The sequence below is a fragment of the Geospiza fortis genome, unplaced genomic scaffold, assembly GCF_000277835.1.
Source record: "Geospiza fortis unplaced genomic scaffold, GeoFor_1.0 scaffold171, whole genome shotgun sequence".
NCBI lineage: Eukaryota > Metazoa > Chordata > Aves > Passeriformes > Thraupidae > Geospiza > Geospiza fortis.
Window position 1 is genome coordinate 1,843,131 of NW_005054313.1, and position 11,320 is coordinate 1,854,450.

Sequence of the window (11,320 nt, forward strand, 5' to 3'; positions counted from 1 at the left end):
CCACCAGAGATGTCACACTTCCTAGAGATGTGAAAAGTCTAAGAGCCTCTTACTACAATGCTATTCTTTAATCAGCTATGTGAACCCTAACAATCTGAACAATTTCTCAGTCTGAGCAATATATTTTAGATGGCTTTAGAAAGTTCTTTCAGTAGGATAGCCTCATTTTTCCACTTTCTCTCTACCTGTTGCTGTGATGTGTAAAAGGGACCTCACTGCAAGTGTCATCCTGGCACCTCCTTTATTACCTTATGCCTTTTATCTGTGCAGATACATGCTTATCTAAAAGAACTGATTCTGTCACCTAAATAATTTTCCTTGTATATTCTATTTTATTTTACATAACTTAAATATATATTGGCTAAAATTAGACATCTATATCTAAAAACACAGTGGCACAAGAGGTACTGAAAATCAGAATCTCCCCTTACCCTTGATGATGACCACAGCATGCCCAGCATCACAAAAACTGCAGCAGGATGAATGCAAGGTGTTTCCACCCTTGGCAAAGTCCCAGCAGGTAGACAAAACCAAACCAATTTGCTATTGCATTCTGACAGAAAATAAGACCCAAGTCCCAAAACTCACTCAGTCCCCTGCAAAAACATGCCAACTCCTACTTTTTGGAAACAGTCTTTATGCACCCTGCTGATGCCTCTGTGAGTGAAGGAGGAGCTGGCCTCTGTGCACTCCCCATCTTTTCTTTTCAAAAGCTGAAGCACTTAGGTGTGTGTCAGCTGCCACAGTCTATTTCCTTGCACATCTCCTGTGTGTGCAGGGCTCCAATAACTGCTGTGATCCATATCCACATGCAACTCCCCAGTATCTTATCTCAGACTGGAAGTTTAGATTGTTTGCTTTTATAGCTGGCAAGCAGCTAAAAAAGGGATTTGAGGGACAGAGTAAGTCCCACAATGCCTTTGCACATATAAAATAGAACTGCTAAGGATACAAATCCACTCTTAGGCTGAAGCATCAGTGTCACTGAAGAGCATGTGTCAGATGCTGACATAAATTAGTCAGCAGCTTAGTCCCTCACAGCAGCATTTGGGTTGCTTAGTGCTGCTGTAGACTATGAGTACCATTAAATTCCCACTCCAGAGCTCTCATAGCAATCTAAACCTCTTCAAATGCTACTTGCTAATCTTCCATACCTTTCAGAGTCATGGATCAATGAGTGATTCTGAAGTCTTATCTTGGCTTGCTAAGTAGGATGAACACTGGTAACAGCCACACCAACCCTGTCCTGTGCTGCTGAGGCTTTCCCCTTGGAGTATGAAGCAGTGATCTCTACCTTCAATATGGCACAAGCCTGTCAGAACAATCTTCTGTACCACATGCCTTACAAAGCTTAAGCCTTCTCTCTTTAAGAAGTCAAACAGGCATTTTTTCATGTCCCAGTGCAATTCTCTCTCCTCCATCTAAATGTGACACTTCAGAAATTCATGATGTGTGACTCAGAGCTGAAGAATCCTTGTCTTTGTTCAAGAAAATTGATTCCATTCTTTCTGTGGTGTTCTTGAGGATATTCCATTATTCTGCTTTCCAGCACCTCCAGCCCTAAGCATGACTCTGAAGGTGTTAATAACTCCCACAGAACCAAACAACTTAATATTGCTGTCACAAGGAAGGAGAGAAGAATGCCTAAAAGTGCTGCATGATTTAATGCTCCCTGTGCATTTCTTCTCCAGAGTAAGGGGGAACCTGTAACATCAGTATTCAAAATGCAAATTCCTTTTTTTCTGTTGAAAACCTTAAGTGCCTCTCTGAGCCATACTCTACTGACTGCATGGGATACACCATAAGCAATAAATTATTAGCAAATCAGTGTTGCAGGACTAAATAAAAGAGGCTTTTTTTCCTCCTCTAATATTCTGTCAGTAGTGAGAGCAGATGAACTGTCTTTTAATTCATTTGGCTCCTGTGACCCACTATTCACTTAAACTGACTATTCCTTATCACTTGTCACTTGTTCAGACATTTTCTGAGATGAGGTGTGCTTGGTCGGGTATGGTGGACTGCCAGTTGGTCTATGTATAAACAAGCAGATCTCCTCACAATTTGCTTCTCACAAAATCAGCAATTTTCACATGGCCTGAAAGAAAAGAAACCAAAGAAATGGTAAGCAGTATCTGATACCCTGAGCATGGACACAGCAGACACTGTGGAAGATGTCTTTGCCTGCTCAGATGGAAATAACTCCAGTTGTTGGAGAACTGGGCAGGAACAGATGATATCAGCTCCTTCAGAGAACAGCAGGCTGTGCTGAGTGTGAGAGCTGCTGCAAGAAGCACTTCTACTACTCCAAGAAGCATTCCATTACATCTTCCCAATATCCCCAAAACCCTGGGAAGTGCTGAGAGCTACAGTGGGGCTCATAGCAGGGCTGAAATATCACCTAGAATAAACTAGAATAGAAAAGAGTTGAATTCTGATTAAACAAATGCAGGAACTAAGCTGACCTGACTGCATGGCTCTACTTGGTTCTAAAAACTTCTGCACCCTTTCTTCCTGTAGTCCCTGACTCTCTGCTTGAAGAAGGGAAAAAGGCAAAGGGTAATTTTTCTCCTTTGGTCATCAGCAGAATATCATTTTATTAACTTGCCTTGATGCAAACACCAGTTAGCTGGCCCTTTGGTACCAGCACAAGTGCTAAGGCAACAGACTGTAATGTCTCAAACACAAGCCCATGGGCAGGATGGAAAACCAAAGCCAGGAGAAGAGACTGCATTTATTTAGATATTTATGTGTTCTCCTCAGTTTTCACACCTCTCTTTCTGTCTGCCCAGCCTCCTTGCTTTTGGTGCACATCACCAGGTCATCCTCAGAGCAAGCTGGGAGAGGAGCTGTTCCACTACTAGAGGATGTGGTGCAAAATGCAGGCCAGCAAAGGCTCCCAGGAAAACACACCAAAGGGCAGATGACAGGGGAAACGTCCTTCTGTAACACCTGATGTGCTGAATTGTCAGTCTAGGGCAAAGCTTGATCTCATGCCCTGCTCCTTGCATCATCCTGGCTTTCCAGCTTCTGCCATTTTACTGGTTTCAAAGGGAATATGCTGCTGGGAAAATTAATTACACCTACTATAAATACTTTTAAAAGACCAAGGCATTGGGCTAGGGTACGTCAGAGCCAGTGGAGTGAGTTTATGCCAGAGACACTCTGGCTCTTTCTGTCAGAATTGAGACAGAAAAAAATTGCTCCTTGAAGAAAATCCCCAAAGACCATATTCTCTCAGAAATCCCAGCCATTTCATAGTCATAAGACTGTGAAAGACCAGAAAAACTAAATATTTTAATAAATTATTGTACTGCTGTTAGATATATTTTTCCTTTTATTTTTTCCTTTTTTTTTAAACCAGCAGTCAATTAGCTCATTGTCATGCACTTGGTTAACTGAGTCCAAGACCTTACTTGAACTAGCCTTGTATAACATTTCAATTCAGACAATCTAACTACTGTGTCTTACTTTAAGAGTGCACAAAAGTTTTTCAGTTTTCCACAGATGCCATGGTTACCCTTATTTCTAAACAACATCTGGAATGAGATGTTTTGAGATGGGACTCTTGGTTAGAAATGTCTAATGAAAGCATGAAGGAAAAAAAGAATCTTTTAAATGGCAGATAAAAACATCCTCAGAAGCTTTGCATTTTGGGTGACAAAAAACAGGAACAGGAAGAGAGAGTTGGCCTGGATGTACCAATTCTTTTTCCAGAAAAAACACAAGAAAAGTGAATCTATTCTCACCTGTGTAACATTCCAGACGGCTCTTAAAGTCCTTTACTTTTTATCTGTCAGCCAAGCAGACTCAGTTTAAATACAAATTTTGCTTTGAGTGGAACATACAATGCAGATAAAAGTTTCCTCAGAGTCCTGAAATGCTGAAAGACAAAGCAGAGAGTTTATTCACTGGCAAAAAATATATGTTTAAATATATGTTCTAATAATGAAGAGACAAGGCTGACCTAGGATCCACCTAACCACACCTCAAACCTGACAACCTTTTTTTAGCAAATTTTCAGTATTCACTGTATTCAGATCTACAAATCACCTCTCAAAACAAACAGAACAATTTAAAAAGGAAAAGGATGTAAAAATAAATACTGTCTTTACTCTTGGAACCACCAGCAGTATCCCTATGCATAAAATAATCAGAGACAGGAAAAAAAAAATATTAAAGAATGAAACCCAAAGCAAATTGACTGTGCGCACAAGAATCGGTCAAACATTTCTTTTTCTGAAAAACAGCTTTTATTAATTTTCTGTCATGTTGCAATAACTTGGATATGAATATAATGATCTATATCCAGGACCCAAAAAATACAGATGTTGACAACATACAGATATTTGCCACATGTCCATAGACCAATAAAAACTTATTTTTTTAAGTAATTCACCTAAATGAATTGCAGCAATGATTGAGACATGGAGCTAATTTGAAATGTAGCCCAAATGGGTAATACGACTAAAAATCTAAGCAAAAATTGTTCCCAGGATTTTTCTGCTGCGCACAAGGGATTTAACCTCTACTTTCCTAGTGACTAAGTGCATGCAACTTACAGTTCTTGGAAAAATCTTCCTATCAGTTTTGATTTGGTGATGTTTCACACGGATGTCCCAATAAAACCCAGAATTTCCAGCCTGGCACATGTCCCATTGTACAGAATACAATCTTTTCCCCAAAAGACTTTCATGGTGCTGCAATGAAAAACCTCAGAGCCAAACCCACTGCTCTCTGTGATGTCCTGGGTAACTGGGCAGACACACAACACTTTTGGACAATTAATTAGGAGGATATTTATAAATATGATGAACACAGTAGCTATATACTGTGAACAAGCTATAGGAAAGGCAGGACTCAGCTTTTAACAGAGATGAGTTGGGGACAGTCTGAAAAGGCCTATGAAAATCAATAAAATGAAGTGTGGAGAACAGCTGTGTGTCTGACAGGTGTCTGTGAGAAGATATGTGTATCTTTCAAGGGAGCATTTCACAAGAGTAGGGACTCCTAAGAAGAGAAGCCGGCAAGTCCAAAAACTTGAATTCTGACTAGAGGAAAAAGAAAGAAAATTACTTTTTTAAACACTGAGTTTAAATACCATTATTCTTTCATAACAGCCCGAATCCACAAGCAGCTGGCATCTCAGAAATACTCAGCCAAATGGCAGAATAATTTCCTATCTTTAATATCTTTCTTACATTTCTCTTGTTTTACAACAAGCACATCGCCTTATTGAAAAACCTGTGAGTTTCAATGGATGCTCCATGTATGCAGAATCTGACCTGTAATGTCATAATCTTACTTGAAATAAAGGACAGTGTAAACAAACAGAAAAGAGAACTCTTATTTTTTGCTACTCAAGGTCTCAAATTTTAAGGCATCAGAATGTTATTCTTTATTTTGTTACTATGCTGAAGACTTCAAAGAACTGCCATAAGATCATTAAAAAAAAAAAGAACATAATGTAATCCTGATTTCAAGTAAGAATTTCCCAAGATATTTATCTTGGGTGAAAAGTAAATATAAAAGCTCCAAAACTAATATTAGAGTTCAAGCCAACTGGTTTAAGATAGAACTCTGTCCATGCTTATATCCTTACCAACATATTACTCACCAGAAAAATTCTTCACGAACAAAAAAGGCTTCGTAAAATTCAGACACTCCTCATCAAAGGCAGACAATCTGGAATGTAAGCAAACCCACAGAGTTAACGAGTCAGTCAATACAAGTATAGCCCTTATCCATTACCTACTGAACTCAGCCCAGGGCCCCAAGTTAAGTATTTCATTCATTCACAGATTTACTCTGGCAGGTTTCAGAATTCGAGCCAGGCTTCGGCAGTCAGCCTGAAAGATAATGACCTTTATTGACATTGCTGTAATTTGCATTTTGTGTTTGCTGTCAGTTAGGAATGATGCAATACCTATTGATTTTTGGTGAAGCAGCGCAATGATTCTCATCCTCAGGGCTGGATGAGCTCTGCCTAGGGAGGAAATGAAGCCCTACTGATGGTGAAAGTGGCTACACAGCTTTCCTTGTGCTCTCAGAGGACTACAGATTACTAGAAATAGTTTATGCACTTTGACCAGGGGCCCTGGGAGCAACACAGACAGTTGACCACTGTTATGCTTTGTGGCCTGTCCTAACATATGAAATTTGCCTCCCCTTCAGAAATCTATACCTCAGTCACACAAATCTCTTGGGAACAAGCCTGGATCCAGGATACACTGAGAGCCCTCTTCACTTTGTGGAGTATGGAGAGGCTGGCGAGGGCAGAGGAGGTGGGTTCAGCTGGGAGCAGAATAAGTGAGAAATGAATGATTCTCTTGAATCAGGAGAAATACTAAGCAAATGGAAAAGAAGTTGTGTGCTAACTTTCCAGCTTTCCTCGTCTCTTTAAAATTTTTAGGTGTTCACATTTGTGCCACAGGAGTGTATTTCCTAGTCGAATGTGTTGTGCTTCATGTGCTAAGTTGCTCCATTCTTTGCTTTCCATATATGTCTCAAAGCACTACTTCTCCTTCTGAATGGCCCTGTGTTAATGATTCATAACTGCATTAAAGATATGCTTACAATTAGTCCTCCAGATGCAATGCAGACTACAGCAATTTCAACCAGTCTGGAGTGGACAAAAAATTTTCCACTGCTGCAGACCTTTCTGGTCCCCTGCCCCCACTTAACAAGTCAGCAGCAGGGGTGGAGCTTCTAGTGTTTTGTATACACTTATTTTACTTATTTTCCATTCAGACCTCTTCTGTTTTCCAGAGCATTTAATTTTCTGGCATGTGTTTATTTTCCTCCCTGTCTATTCTTACAATAGTTAGCATAGGCAAAGTTTACCCAGTTACTATGAAAAGTGTGTTATTTGTTCTCTTCCCCTCATGCAAAGAGACACTATATTGTAATTCTTCCCTCTTGTAGCCAGAAGCCACTGAAGTCCTAAGGATAATAACTTCTGTAAAACACTGACTCTGTAACTCCATTGTTTTTTCTCAAATGGACAGTGTTAAAGGCTCCTGTTCTCCTGGGAGGCAACCCGGTTCTATGCCTTTCTTAAAAAGGTTCAGAATAAGTGTAAGTAACTTTTAACAGCTTTAGTACATTTTTGCTCATGCAACCTTTCATCTTCTGGATCAGGACAGCTGCATCTGCAGGCTGTGCTCAACGTCAGGGAACAGCAGCTCAGGAATGAAGCTCTCCAGGAGTCCGAGATGTGCATCTTTCTGGAAAGGGTTAACAGGCAGCCATGTGCCTGCTGAAGGTCCAGCAAACAGGTACAGTACATGTGGAGTTAGCTGGCTATTACAGAGATGTGTGTTTGCACAGAGTTTGCACAACCAGCTTTTTGTGACAAGCTATGCCTTGAAGCTCAGTTCCAGAGAAAAGAAATGATGTCTGGGAATCATTCCTTACATCGCTTCCAGTTGGAGACACAGGTCAGGACTGTAGAAAAATAAAACTGTGACCACTCAGGGATCTATGCTGCTCAATTACACCAAGAAATAGAACCTGGAAGAAGAGAGAGTGTACATAACATCAGGTTTTCAAATGGTTATCCCTTGTTAAAGGGCAGTGTAGGCTGGCATCAGTCCCACAAGGCCACTGGGAAGCAATGTGAGCCAATGTGACAGGAAGTAAATGTAGTCTTTGATCAATTTTTTAGTGCAAGACAGTGAGAAGGGAGGAATATCTTGCCTCAATGTCAGCTGTGTGATCATCAGGCAGCCAGTGATCACCAGGACTAGGCAGAAGAGAACAGCAATGGGGAAAAGTCCTAGCAGGGGATGGGGTGTGTCACACACCCAGGCACCTCATGGCAGCCCAGGTCAAGGCAAAGGGAGAGCTGCAGCTGACTCCTCAGATAGTGAGACAGGTAGCACATGGAACAGGCAGATATTATTCTGTGTGAAATAATATACAAATGTTTCTTTTTTTCCTTTAAGAGATGGTTGCCTGAGCCCAAGGGATGAACTGTTAGCACTAAATGTACAGTCACTGAAAGACTTGTCCAGAAAGGATGCTGAGTCTCTCATTCCCCCACCAACACGGCTGGTGAACATCATGATGGCTCACAAAGTAAGCATGAGCAACTGTGAGGTGATGGGACATTTACTTTAGAGAGGAGGGGAATTTGTTCATCAGACATTTGAAGATGGTTTTGCCTTTCATGACAAAACCCAAAACCTCCTGTGGTCAGACTCTGGTGACTTTCAGCATAGCTTTTTCCCAGATAAACAGAGGCTGTGGGGAGGCCAAGGCTCTGGGAAACTCTAGCAAGGGCTGTTCAAACCCTTCTTTTAGAAACACACAGCTTGCCAATATTAATTTTCCATTTAGAAGTTGAAGAAAGGCAGAAATGGATTTAAGGGAAGATCCATGAATCCCAGAGAAGCCAGAGAGCAGGCCCTCAAACAAAGTAGTTCTGTGAATCTAGGATCCATAGTTAATAGCAAAGACTTTTCAAGCTAGCTAACTTGGCAAGTGAAACACTGCAAAATAATTTTCAAAATTCCTCTTTAAGGATCTTCTCCGTGTTTCTAATTCTGAGGAGATCCCTAAGGGAAAAGCCCTAGTAGGATTTTGCTACTTGGCAATACCCCCACCTGCTGTCCGAAAGGAAAATTAGAATTCCATAGGTCTTGCATCTCCAAACAGAATTGAACGTGCTCTGACAGTGCTCCTGTCTCAGCTCCTGCTGACTAACACTGAGCAAAAATTTGGCATTTTGTTTTATTTATATCAGTTTCCATATGGTGTCTGTATTTAATAATGTTCTTCCTTTAACTGGGATTCCCTGAGGACCAAAATAATTGTGCCATGGAAACAGGATCAGAATCAGGACTATCAGGAACCACTCAAAAATTATTCCTAAGATCAACTGCTATTCAGATGTGATCATGTACTTATTTTCCAACAGCTCTAAAAATCTGCATTTTGAAAGCTGAATGTTTTATCTACAAGTTTTTAAATGCTAGAATTATATTCTCAAAAGCAACCAGAGATTCCAACTGGAAGGTACTGATTTTTTTGAAAGCTCTTAAACTTAGTCCTCAGAGGTTTTTGAATGCTCAGATTGTATTTTGACTAAAAAACATCCATCTGAATCAGAAGTTAGACACCTATCCACTCTTGCATAAAATGGGATTAAGAATTTTCCTCTTGAATGTAACACCTCCCTAAGGTGCTTGAGTACCTGAAAAGCATCAGCTACCTCCAGAAATTAGGTAAGTATGGCTATATCTTACCCATCCATCAATCTGTCTGGACCAATTGAGGGTGTCCAATTAATTTTCTGTTCATTTTGTCTAAGGACCTGAATCTATTTCTATCTTATTACTTTGTTACAATCATTTTTATAGCAAAATTTGGGCTTCATTCTCCTTTATCCTCCTATTTAGTTTAAATAATGAATTTTGCTCCATGGTTTTTTTGATTCAGGCTGAAATCTGTGCAAGCCAAATTAGAAGAAATTTGTTTTTTAAGAATAGATCACTTCAGAAGTTTCTCGCATAGCCATGGGTTTTGCTTGTTGGGTTTTTGTTTGTTTTGTTTTAGGAAACACCAACACGTAAGGACAGGCCTTTGGAAATACAGAATGGTTTTCTGCACGGTAAGGCTGCATGCCAGCGGACTCGCAGTAACTCCACCAGTAAGTTACAGAGCAATAATCTGTTTTCTTGCAATACTCAGGGGGTGAAGATCACCCCATTGTGTGTGATGGTACTACGGTGCTAAAAGAAATGTTGAACATTGTCCAAATTTATTCTGGGATCCTTAGCTAAGAATTGCTAATGCATAAAATCATCAGCTGCTGTATTCACAACATCCTGCATCCTGGTTTGGTGCATAAGGTTTGTATTTTATAGTTTGAGGCTTTTTTTATGGTGTATTCTAGATAGGCCAATACTTTTTTGGTAGGGGATGCATGCTTTTTACTATGTTTAACATTAAATAAGTGACGACTGAAAACATCAATCCATTCACAATGAGATTTACAAAGGGAAAACCGTTTCTGAGTAACATTTACCTAAAAGGCCTATGCTGTTTGTCCAAGCCTTGTGCAGTAACTGGGCTCTCTGTCCACCGGCAGGTGCCAGCCCGCTCTGGGCCGGGGCTGTGGAGGGCCCGGCGCCGCGCAGAGCCGGGCCCCTCAGGGAGCGCCCGCCCCACGGCCTCCACGCCGGCCGAAAATCGCTGTCACAGCAGCTGGACTGCCCTGCAGGGAGAGCCCCGGTGAGTGCCACAGAGACACCCGAGGAACACACGGTGCTGTCCCCAACAGGGCTCTCTGCACGACCATGGCACATCCTGCCGGATCCCCTATGCCCTGCAGGCCCTGCCAGGGCGATGGTCACTCTGCCTCCTTTCTGCCCCCAACATCTCCTCTCTGAGGGGTGGGAGAGCAGGAAAGGCTCTGTGCCAGCAAACCCCCATGTCTCCATGTTCTCCTTCCCATGGCCCAGCAGGTTTTTAGTGTGGCTAAATTCCCAAGGGTGGTTTACACCACCCCATTTTGTGCCCCAGTGCCACCAGTCTCCCCTGGCACCTGTGCTGGCCCAGCCATGGCCACAAGCAGGTACGGACTGACCATGGCTCCCACAGAAGGAGACAGATTTAAACACCTGTTAAAGGAGGCTGGAGGCTGGCTCAGGCGCTCTCCAGATAGATGCCAACTGATCCATGAAATGTTGGGAAATGCTTTGGGTGTTTATGGTCCCCAGGCTCAGACTTGGAGAAGGAGATGGAGGCAAAGCTCCTCATACTCAGCTCCCACCTCCCTCCCTGCCTTCTTCTGGCCCATCACCAACCGTGAGGGACCAAAGGGTTTAACAGGAATAGGGAGGCTGCAAACCAGAGCACAAACCCAATCAAACCACACCCGAGTGCACAGACAGGTCATCAAGGATTCACTGAGTTTCCTTCTCCTCAAAGCTCCTTCGTGGCATGTGCTGCCCATTTGAAAAGGCTCTTTGGCAGCATCCTTGCTTTGGGTATTGCTACCCAGCACAAACAAAAGCGTATTCTCACACAGAAGCAAAGGAAATTTGAAATTTTCCTGTTTCAGATTCAGAAGACTCATACCAGAACGAACAGTCATCCTGGTCAGACAGAGAGAATGCATTTTGGAGAGTGTGTTTTTGGTGTTGCATACCTGTTCACCTCTTAATCCCATTCCAAATCCCATGTTGAATAGATAAGCTGGTTTTCATGTCAAAATTGACACTCTTGCATATGCAGAAGCCATAATTTTGGCTGATTATTTCACTCTTCAACACCTGCTAGTTTCACTTTGCTGCATTAAAAAAAAAAAAAAAAAGCA

General features: G+C 41.7%; 1 protein-coding gene across 1 annotated transcript in view; it reads left to right on the forward strand.

The window, feature by feature from the left end:
• The window catches only part of IL16 (interleukin 16), a 26,066-nt gene that overhangs the window by 828 nt on the left and 13,918 nt on the right, over positions 1–11,320 (forward strand). Inside the window, exons 2-5 of the mRNA XM_031055997.1 lie at positions 7,138–7,274; positions 7,944–8,076; positions 9,556–9,649; positions 10,091–10,233. Of these exons, the coding sequence (XP_030911857.1) occupies positions 7,138–7,274; positions 7,944–8,076; positions 9,556–9,649; positions 10,091–10,233 (507 nt within the window). The remainder of the gene's footprint in view (positions 1–7,137; positions 7,275–7,943; positions 8,077–9,555; positions 9,650–10,090; positions 10,234–11,320) is intronic.